This window comes from Lactuca virosa, chromosome 8 (assembly GCF_052849685.1).
Source record: "Lactuca virosa cultivar CGN04683 chromosome 8, Lactuca_virosa_CGN04683_v6, whole genome shotgun sequence".
Classification (NCBI taxonomy): domain Eukaryota; kingdom Viridiplantae; phylum Streptophyta; class Magnoliopsida; order Asterales; family Asteraceae; genus Lactuca; species Lactuca virosa.
Window position 1 is genome coordinate 102,737,265 of NC_136433.1, and position 11,635 is coordinate 102,748,899.

General features: G+C 32.8%; 1 protein-coding gene across 1 annotated transcript; it reads right to left on the reverse strand.

The window, feature by feature from the left end:
- Window positions 1-3,225: 3,225 nt before the first annotated feature.
- On the reverse strand, window positions 3,226-7,545 carry LOC145129212 (Pectin lyase-like superfamily protein). The gene is made up of 6 exons (XM_079063928.1): window positions 7,344-7,545; window positions 6,893-6,949; window positions 6,356-6,433; window positions 4,170-4,916; window positions 3,933-4,071; window positions 3,226-3,854 (listed from the first exon to the last, which is right to left on the reverse strand). Exons 1-6 carry the CDS (start codon window positions 7,421-7,423, stop codon window positions 3,636-3,638), a joined length of 1,320 nt encoding a protein of 439 aa, XP_078920054.1. The 5' UTR covers window positions 7,424-7,545; the 3' UTR covers window positions 3,226-3,635.
- Between the last annotated feature and the right edge of the window lie 4,090 nt (window positions 7,546-11,635).

Genomic DNA, 11,635 nt, shown 5'->3' on the forward strand with positions numbered 1-11,635 from the left:
TGAATGACCTTAGATGATTTACATCTATTTATTTATTTATATTTTCCCAATTTTGAAAAGATGGCAAACATAGCGGAGAAAGCGAAAAAAACCGTACAGGATGCATGGAATGGTACTAAAGAAAAGGCTCAAAAAATAGATGTAAATTTGGTAATGTCAAATTTGGTAATGCCAGGGAGTTATAGAGTTATAAAGACTAAGCAATCTTTCTTAATTATAACCAAATATTAAAATTTGGTAAAGTCAGGGAGTTATAAGAAAAATCATTTTAAAACTATAGTATTTAGTTTGCCGTTTGTATGTAAATTCATCGTTAAACATACAACTTAATTGTGTTTTCATTCAGCTGTAATGTTTTGTCAAAATACATGTTATTTTGTTTGTCCTTCCTAATGTTTTCCAATTAACGCCAAATTTGATCAATTGTATTTCTTATTAATCTAATATAAAAAATAAAGAAATGTTTATTGTGGAGTGAAGATATAATTGCATTAAGTCGATGTATGCGTTATGCATGTAACCATAGTTGTTTTGGTTAAAGCTTGATAGCGACCATGAAGCCCATCGCATTTTCACTAGAGCTGTCAAAAATCAATTCAACCCACCAACCCAACCCAAATCTAACCCAAAATTAGCGGGTTGGGTTCAGATTTTCAACTCATTTAACTTAAATGAGTCAACCCGTCTAACCCATTTAATTAAATAGGTTGGGTTGGTTAAAAATTATCAACCTGTTGTGAACCCTTCAACCCATTTAACTTTAATATATATATATATATATATATATATATATATATATATATAATTTAATATTTATTTGAATATTATCATGTATTAATCAAAGTATTAATTTGTAAATTATAATGTTGCATTATTATTATCTATGTTTAATAAAAGTCAATCCTAATTTTCATCCTCTTTTTAGCACCAATATCAACACTTTTAAATAAACATGTTGGGTTGAGTTGAAATTTTCAACCAAATTATTAAATGGGTTGAACCCGAACCCAACCCAAATCGACCCATTGCCACCTCTAATTTTCACATCAACAAAATGGGAAAATAATTGTAGTTTAATTTAAATCTGTTTTAAGTAAAAGAGAAACCAAAAGGCTTCTAATTCAGCGGTATCCGGTGTTGCCCACCCTCTTTGAGGTCGAGAGTTCAAGCCCCACTGTGGACATAAGTGAAATAATTTAGGAGTACATGTCAACATTTGATATGGTAGGAGGATGGATAGAAATAAAATATAAGAGGATATTTAATTTCTCTAAGTAAAATAGTAAATTAAATCGTCTATTCGTTGACATTGATAAATTGAAACAAAGTTTTTTTGAATTTTTGAAAGAATCAAGCCAATACAAAATGCAGTCATACATAGCCCATAGGGTATTGATACGAACAGGCCGCAAGTCTGCAACGGTGAACGGTCCATATTTGGACTTAAATTTGGGCTGCTATTTTTTACGCCAACTGGACTAGTGATATTTGGAGTAAATATACAGGGTTTAATCATGCTATATAAATATATATATATTTATGACTTCATCAACTAATTTTATTTTATTTTTGTTAGTAATTAGAAATTGCACCAAACTTATAAGTTTCATGTCTGTTTTTTTTTTTTTGCGCACATGGACATATTCTGTACATTACATGGTCACTTTTATAATTTATTTTCTATAAAAGAAAAATAATATTTCATTATACGAAAGTCTTGTGGCCAAAGTCTTAAATCCAAAGATTATACATGAATCATTCAATAAAAAAAATTGCACAATGACATTTTCTGTAAATTATTAGGATAACTTTGATAGTATTTTCTAGACTACGATTTAAAATTTTATATTTAAAATTTTATTATGATTTTAGTTCAAACTTTTAAAATGAAAATTATAATATTTTTTTTTACGATTTAACTTCTTTTAAGATTAACTTTACAACTTATTTTTTGAACTTTTTATAAAAAAAAAATTAACTTGTTGTACATGCTTTTTTACATTTTTTATAACTTTTTGAACCACATTTAACTTTTTATATCTTTCTTTTTTTTTTTAGAAAATTTTAAAATTATTCTAGAATCGTGTTAAAATTTTTCTATAACTAACACAATCACTAAAATGAAACCTATAGAACCAATTAAAAGAAAAAGTAGACTGAAACATATAAAATTAACTTTGTTATTTAATCTATTTCAAGATCGAATATAGGAAATAAGTTATATTACTCAAATACCAATGTTGGTTTTATGTGTTTCGATATTTTTTTGGTTGTTTTGTGGGTTCAATTTATTTCCAAATTCGGGCTACTTTTTGTTTTGATTGTAAAACAATTTAAAAAACGTTAAAAAGAATTGTAAAATGTTCTAAGCTACTGTAAATAGTTGTGAAATAACTTGTAGAAAAGGTTAAAAATGTTGTAAAAAAATTATAAAAATGTATAAAAAGTTTTAAATGATGTACAAAAAGTAGTAATTTTTTTTAAAGCTGTAAAAAGTAAACTTGTAAAGAAAAAGTATTTTGGGTCGAATTTAAAAAAAAATTTATAAAAATTTCAACCAAAATCGTAATGAAATTTAAAACTTAGTCCAAAAATATAAAATACAAGATGACATGATATATTTGATATAACATGTAAAACCAAAAAAAAAAATCTGTTATTGGTAACAAATTCAAAATAATTTGTTTAGCATAAAAGTAAGGGCAAAATACAGAAAAACACAACAATTTATCTATCAGTATTTAGAAGAACCTTTATATTTAGAAAATTTTTTATATTTTTAGTTACCTATCTACCAAAATATCTATTTTTTTAAAAAAATTATGGGTTGTTTTGTGACATAATATTTATCTTGTTCGTTTTTAGGTTGACAAAGAAAAAAATAAACCATGTCAGTTATTTTTGCTTGAGTAAATGATATATTTCTTATGTTTTACCATAGATAAACACACGTAGGTTATTTTGGTTTCCATCTTAACTTAAAAACAAAAAAAGATAAATATAATTTTACAAAACAATCAGTAAATTTTTTTACAAAACGAATATTTTGGTTAATGTTAAGGTAATTAAAAATATAAGGTTTTTTTCTGTATATAAACAAAATATATAAACAAAATATAAAAGTTTTTATGAATGTTAGTAAATAAATGATTATTATTATTTTTTTTTGTATTTTGCTAAATTCATATGTTCATATTCAATTTGCATCAAGTATTTGCAAATCACTTTCAGAGAATTAATCGCTGTGTTTATAACCGGATCTATTGAACAAGGAGTACATTTCTCTTGATGAAATAACAAGGCGGGGATTACAAATTGACAATCACTAATCACATTAATATGCTGTTTACTTGCTCTCCATCGAGACAAGTATCTGTAAACAACGCAAGTCTATGCAAATTTGCAGAGTTGGTAAACAGATTAGAACAACGCTTCTGTACCTGCTCCATGGAAGCCGGTCGAGGTTGAACTTTGAGCAATTGGAAGTAAACCGGTTGTTGTAAGTTACATCACACAGAGAAAATGTACAATCAATCAGATTATTTCCTTTAGGAAAAGTAAAAAATAATTGGGTTCTTATCTAATTCTCTTCCTTTCATTTTTGCGTTTTCATTTTTTAAAAGATTTTTATCGATCTAACACTGTCTACCTCGCCGGCAGATAAGTGCACCGGCGCCTGAGGTAAGAGTGGCCACCGCTGAAGACGGTTTAGCACTTAAACTTGACGCCTTTGCGTAACTCCCCCCTGCTCCGGCACCCGATGGTATAAAATATGCTCCGTTCAACATTAAGTCTCCGTCCGATCTCCAATTCCATTTCTTCCATTTTCCGGTTGTTACCACTCTCTTTGTCACCTGTTTAAAATATATAATAGTTAGCGATTTTTATATAAAATTATGAATGAGTAGTTTTAAATTTTAATCAGCAGGTACCTCTTTGGCATTAGGATTAGCCGGAGCAAGGTATCTGTTTCCTTGACTGTTAATTGTGGGGTTTGCACTTCCACCGATAGCATACATTTCCCAATGTGTGTAGTCGTTATTTACAACATGGAAATACCCATGTCTACACCTACACATATAATCAAAACAATTCAAGTCAATAAGGAATTAATTAACTTGTAGTCTAATTTTGTTCATTAATTATTACTTTGTTACTTAATTATGTACCTTGGCATTCTCTGAACAAGGCCTTCACCGAAATGGTTGTAAGCAACAGTCACCTGCATAACCTTGTCACGGACGTACGAGTCACTGTGACCCAGTAACATGACCTCATTGTGGTGAGTGAATAAATTATTAGAAATCGTAATAGCAGTTGAACCCATGATAGCATCGATTAACCCATCAGCACAGTTCGATAACGAGTTGTGGTCGATCCAGACATGACTAGCGCCAAATAGCGAAATCCCATCGCCGTCCGCTATCGTTCGCCAACCGTAATGCGACGGGGAGCTTCGAACCATGGCGTTTCCGGTCTGTTTACAGTCGTGGATGTGAAGACCGTGTATGATGATGTTTGTAACGTACTGGATTGTGATACACGCGCCGTTTGCGATATGGACGTTAACGCCACGAGCGTCGATTGTTTTGAAACTGTTCATGATTAGTTCTTGTTTTAGGGTAATAACCATGTCTCTCTTGAATACAATCCATAAAGGTTTGTCTTGGATGACAGCGTGTCGTAGAGTTCCTGGTTTGGGGTTGACGGCGTCGTCGTCGTTAGGGTTTGTGACGATGTAGAACCTCCCGTCACGGCCGCCGACGGCGTTGCGTCCAAATCCGATAGCACATTCAGCGAGGCGCTTGCGGTGGCGCTGCCAGTTGGGGTCGCACCGCCAGCAATCGTCCATAGGGTTTCCGGTGCCGCATGAAAAGTAGCCTAACTTCCTCCTTTCTGTACCATTACGAATGCTCCTGAAGATTGACGGTGGGTCGGTCAAAAATAAAAAATAAAAAAATAAAAAATCCAGTTGTTTTGCTGCATCATAATTAATTTTTTACTATTTTAATAGAGTCGACAATATATGTTGGCGGTGGATCAAATTAAACTAATAATATAATAGATATTGAGATGTGAAAGAGAAACTGAAATGGGGTAAAGGAAAAGGGAAAGATCGATACGGTGTATACGGAAAATACATGATTTTGTTGGTAGTGAGTAAATGCGTAGGTAGGGAATAGGGATGATAATAATTGATTGGGTATTGATGTAGCGTCGGTGAGGTGAAAGGTTTAAGAAAAAATTAGAAAGGTTATTAAATATGGGCATGGAAGTAGCGAGTTTCTAACTGATAAATAATAAAAATGACCCACGAGACTATGCAGGATATGTAAAGAGTGAAGACCAGATCTGGTATTTGTGGGACCTGGTCAAATTGGCATTTTCATTTTGCCATGAAATATTGAAATTTAATGTACATGCATGCAGGATTTAGAGTGTCTGGGCGAATAAAGGTAACACGTGAAGAGTATATATCTTTGTTTATCAAAATTGTGTTACTTACCCTAACTTGGCGTTTTGTCGTGCCATTCTACATGTTACCATTATATATTGGCCAATTGGGGCAAGCAAACAGAAAGAAAAGAGGAACTCTATAAAGCTAGGCAATCCATGTGAAACACTAAGTTAATCACGTGAATTAGAAAGCAAATGAAAAGTACACTAATATAATTACTTATAACTAGGAGCACGTAGTAGACAAATGCAACAAGGTAAAAACCAATAACAAATGAAAGATACACTAATATAATTACTTAAAGTAATTCGAAGAGTAAGAAAGTCGTTATTAGTCAAAATATAGCAACTTGATAATTAAGTTATTATTGTACCATTAACCATGAAGAAAGAAACTCGTCTTGTATTTGAAACGTGATGAAAATTAGAATATGGGGAGATAATCATCCACATGTATCCGTGCTATTATAATTTGTACCAACTTTATGGAGCTAATAGAGAAGTTACATCAGATTAATGTTGCTATTTGCTTTGCATCACGTTTTTTAATTTATAGAGTGATTATATTATCAGAAGGTGGGGACTGCAATAGGCTTATAGGCAAATAGACAACAGAGTAGAGGAGACCTTAACACTGTTTGGTGATAGAGGACGGACCATGTGATTCTTTTTAAAAATTATTATAGTACAAGCTGCATTTTACTTAACTGGTGCTATCTTTGATGTGTATGTATGTATGCATTCATGTATATGTATATGTATATGTGTGTGTATGTATATGTCCTTATTTTAGAAATCACTGATTCTAAGTCTGAACAAATGACCTTGGGGACACAAAAGGGAATATACCTAAAATTCAGGTACAGAGAGAAGAGAAAAGCGAAGAGAATAGACTCACATGCCAACCATGGAAGCCACCATTTCTGGATCATCAACAGCATCACCATTCTTGCTCATATCAAGGTTTTCGCTTGTCCTGTGAATTATATATATCAACGCAAGTTAATTAGTATTGTAATTTGTAAATGAAGCTACATGTGACAGAATTCTAAAGCATCGCATAAGAATATTTTTGAACAAATGGCTGTCATCTTCTGACAAAAAGAATAGAAACAGCAATCTCTGATTGACTTTAGTGACCGAACTTGGCCCTGTGTACTAGTTGCGATTTAAATTGAGATGATTAAATATCAAAATTTTGTCCATAAATTCATATAGTAATGTATTTCAAACAAAATTTTCATCTTCTTTGATAAAAATGTATCACCACCATATATACTAAGCTGAAGGCGTTTGTAAAATAACAATTTTTTATGAAAATATATAACACAGTAAAGTAAGAGATCCAATCTGAACAAGCAGGATCAACACAAATTTGTTATCGGTCTAATCAGTGCAATAATCTCCTACGAAGAAATGGAGTGCCTCAACTAACCTGTCAGCAATTGTTGAGTTGCTTACTAAGCTCTGCAACTCATGTTTCTCTTCTTCGCTGAAAGCACAAAAAACATCACTGAATCAAATCTGATATTTCTCTCAATTAATGCAGAATTGCAGATGTGCTAAAAGCAGCACTTAAAATGATTCAACAAGCACAGATATATGATTTCCAGTAGCTGAAAACACATGAACTTCAATTAATGAAATCCGATTTTTCTCCAAAGCTAATGAAGATGCGTCAAAAGCGACACTTTTAACAACGTTCTAATACGCACAGATGCAAAAATTAAACAGAAGAACATCAATGAATCAATTTCACTTTTCTCTGAAACTAACGAAAATGCATTACAGAGCAACACGTAATAAACAAACTTTCAGAGAGCAATGAAGTGATTTAGAAGAACTTAATACAAAACAAAGCTTCGCATCTCAATGTATCGAATTACCTAGAAACGGCATTGATGGAGACAACAATTGCAAGAAGTAGCAATGAGCAGAGCGCGAACAATTTCAAAGAGGCCGCCATTGTTACTCCAATTTTGAAACGAAGACGCAATCTGTCTCCGTATACCGTAACTTCAGTATGTGTTTCCCTAAGTAGAATTGCTTCGTAGAGAGAGAAGAATGGAAACAGAATGAGATGAGTCAATTGTCAAAGAAAACGCTGAACAGAGGAGTCCTATAAATAGGAAGGTGGAAAAGGGCGGACTTGGAGTTTGGTTAATTCCCTCTAACCCTGGTTAGGTTGTTTCTCACTCACGACTCTGGTCTCTGCCTTTATGACACTCAAAGGGTATTTTAGTCGTTACAAAATGTTCAAAAAGTAATTAATTGAGTTGATTTTGTTAACAAACTAATGAATTTGTCATTTTGTCTCTGAGATCATTGCATTTGCATCGTTTAAAAATGTAATGTAATTTTAACTAAATCCAGCAGCCGTATTCGTTTGAGATACAGGAAAATTCACCATAAACTTTTCTCGTTTTAGTTAATAATTAAAAACCATATATTTTGACAAATTTTCATCAAATAGTTAGATAAATATCATTTAAATAAACTTAAGTTTGTAAGCCGAAATGCATAACAGACTACAATTTCGCTTTCATCACAACTCAGTATTATCCATTTATTCATCTTATTTTCAATTTTGTATTAAGTTAATTTTACATTCTTGCACTTTATTACATCTAACATTTCATTTTCTGCACATTTCACATTTTAGTCTACTGTAGTACTTTTTATTTCTTATATTATTTTCCATTTAATCCATCTATATGCTTTGATTAGTATAAAATGAGTACTAATTATTATTTTAGGGTGTTTATTTGGTTATTGTTCTTTTTTTCATTTCTTATTGTAAATATAGGTTTAATGTTGAGATTGATATTGTGGAAAATCCGTTGGACTTTGTAATTGTTAGGTGCATTTCATGTACTTTTTTGCATATTTTTTGTCCAACATTATATAACATATTAATTAAGCTTATGGACAATGTCCAATATTGAGTTGTGGATAATCTTGCCTTTGTCGTTGGCTCCTGGTTTTGGTGTCGGCTTCGCTGCACTTTGTGGTTTTAACCGGCTTGCTTTTTTATCTGTATGGTAGAAGCTATGCTTCATCTTTGATTTCGGTTTATGCTTTCCGTTGTTTCTTGTATCACTTACGTGTTGTTTGTGTGTTACTTGTGCAAACATTGGAATTAGTGATCTTGTGTCACACACAATATTACTATCAGGTTAGTTTTTGATTGACCATTTTATATTTTTTTTAGTTGTTTTGTTGTTGTTTATGTCATATGTTCTTCTTTAGGTATGTTGTTTTATGATTTTGTTTTTATGTATGCTTTTTTTTTTGTGATTGTATCATTTTATTTTATTTTTGCTTTTCGGTTGTTTAGGTTTGCGTTCTTTTGTTTTTTTAATATAATTGTCTCTGTTATGTTTTATCGAAATGTGAGTTAGGGTTTTTGGTTATTGTTTTTTCATTGATGAGAGGTAGTAGTTGTAAGCTTAGTTGGATGTGTAGCTGCTAATTAGTTGTAATAGTTTAATGCTTTGTTAATATTGTTGGAAAGAGTGTCTAAGGTCATTAACTATTGCTAATATTTTTAATAATCATATGGTCTTTATGGGTTGCCCTCAAGACCCAAATTGAGTAGAATAAATAAAGAAAAAGTTAGTTTATTAATTATTATGGTTTAATAATTAATTAGAACGTAATTAGAAAATATTTCGAAAATTAATTAAACAGTTTAATTAATTAAAGGGTTGAATATTCATTAATCAATAGTTGATTAATCAAGAATGTTCCAGAACCCTTATGGGAGGGAGTAAGGGGTGGACGGAATTTCTCTTGGATAAGAGGAAATTTCGAAATTGGTATCTCATCCCACATAGGATGGAATACAAAACCTAGGAAGGGATCCAATGCTATAAATAGGGTCTTAGGGATTTTATTTTTCCTTGCATCTTGGCTTAAAGTTTCGATTCCCCTTATTTCTCCCTTATAAGGACAATTTCTAACTTTCTTGGGGTTTATGAAATTGACCATTCTCCTAGTTATTTTTATTCCAATCTTTGGTGTCATGGGGTGTGATACCATTAGAGAGATTTTGGTTTGGGTCCTCTCATCCAAGCAACTTCGAGGAAGGTAAGATCTCAAGCATGGAGATCAAATGCGACATAAGAGGGTATGCAATTCTTCTTTATGTTTTATGTTTTCATAGGGTAGCAGTAATAGTATGAAACTTAGATCCTAGGTTGCATGTGATAGGTTTATTAGGTTACAAAAAAATGTTCAATGCATAAAATCACTTAACAATTAAGAAGATGGCACATGCAACCTAAAAGGATCTATGTCTTTCACTTTGAAGGCAACATACTTTGAATAACAAAACTAACATAAACCCTAGCAATTTCGAAAATAAGAAATAAGGGTTAAGGGTTTACATAACTTTGATTTGTTGTAGCAAACAAATCACTTCAATCCTTCCTTTAAAGAGCTTGGAAAGCTAGCACACCAAAAGGATGATGCATCTACTGGCTCAGTAACGTCCCAAATTTCAAACCAAAATTTTCATTTAAAAATAAAAGTATTTTTTCAAATTACAACTTCAAAGATCTGGATAAAACCATTTGATTCAAAAACATTTATCAGAGTAACGTCAAAAGTTATTATGTGCGGAAATCTCCAATGGATGCGATGCAATCGAGCCGTGCGCCTCCTTTAATATAAGAAAACCTGAAAACATTTAAACTACAAACCTTAAGCACAAAGCCTAGAGAGTTCCCCAAAATACCACATATCATACAAGTAATGAGCCCGTCCCAACATACATGATGCGGGCCTAACCCATGTATTTGGGACCAACCCATATCATTCGGGCCCTACCCATATAAAACATACATAATTGGGCCCAACCCATAAAACATACATATACATGCAAGAGTCACAAAGACAGTTAGCATCCTACAAACATAATCCAATGGATCGGCATTGGTGCCTTCGGCTACGAGTACAGTGAAGAGACTCACCTCAATTTTGAAGACAAGATAAACCCCCCATTCGAGCCGACAATATCAACCCTTCATTGCTAAACATATCCACAATGAAACCCTAATTAATAATTAAGGAAATGATTAACCCACAAAAGGTCTAGGCTCACACTTAAACCTTTATTGGGAAAAATACCATTTTGCCCTCCAATACTAAGTCCAAAAGTCAAACCGGGGAAAAAGTCAACGGTCAATGCTTAGTTGACTTATGCCACGTGTAAATAAACTACGCCCTACATATAGAGGTTACGCACTGCATACAACCTCTGATCCTAAAAACTTCTATTAAGCTCTTAATACAACAAGCCAAACTCTCTGACTCCCAGATCTGATCTAAATAAATGTCTTAATGGTTGAAGTCTCTAACTTTATCCCTTTGCATGGCCAAGATGAACACATAATCTGATGACACCTTTTCCTCAAGAACTCATGCATGGATGGATGAGAGTTCCCCAAGCTCTCATTTTTATGACTCTATAACCTTAAAAACGTCATAAGGAGGCATTCAAATGGTCTCGAGTAACCCATACCTACAAGGACCAAGATTATGGGACAAAAAGCATAAAACCCATAAACTAATTAGATCTAACAAAAGGAACATCAAGATGCAAGCTTTATACCTCCTGGAGAATGTTGATGAAGTGCAAGTTCTGGATCTACAAAGCTTGAAGCTCACCAAATCTTCTTCCATGGACTCATCTCTTCAAAATTCACCCAAAAACACACTAAAAGCTCCAAGACTCACAAATGGCGGCTAAGGTTTCAAAGGAACGATATGAGGTGATGGAGGTTGGTTATGGGAGGGATCCCATGAAGTTAATGTCCTTAAATAGGGCTCAAAACCTAAGAATTAGGGTTTTTGTCAGCCACAGTTATGCCATGGATAACCTAAGTTATGCCATGCGTAACTCATTAAAAATGTTTTTCTTATTAGCCGCTACGCCATGTGTACTTAGATTACGCCCTACGTAGGGCAAAAACCGTCATCTTCCAACTCAACTTCAAATAGCCATAACTTCTTCGTTTCAACTCCATTTTCGGCGTTCTTTATATGCACAGAAAGGTATTGACGAGCCCCACAATTCTATCTAATTACTTATGGCTTAACACTTGTCAAACTAAAAACCATACTCCATGTAATAAGCTTGACGAATAACTTTTCCCATTTTATCCTTTGGTTCCCG

Bases quoted from the DNA above. Each gene is read 5' to 3' on its own strand.
- LOC145129212 (XM_079063928.1), bottom strand. From the start codon at position 7,423: ATGGCGGCCTCTTTGAAATTGTTCGCGCTCTGCTCATTGCTACTTCTT. The intron at 4,917-6,355 runs GTGAGTCTATTC...GTCAATCTTCAG, and splicing joins GTGGCTTCCATGGTTGGCAT to GAGCATTCGTAATGGTACAG. The intron at 4,072-4,169 runs GTACATAATTAA...TTATATGTGTAG, and splicing joins CTTGTTCAGAGAATGCCAAG to GTGTAGACATGGGTATTTCC.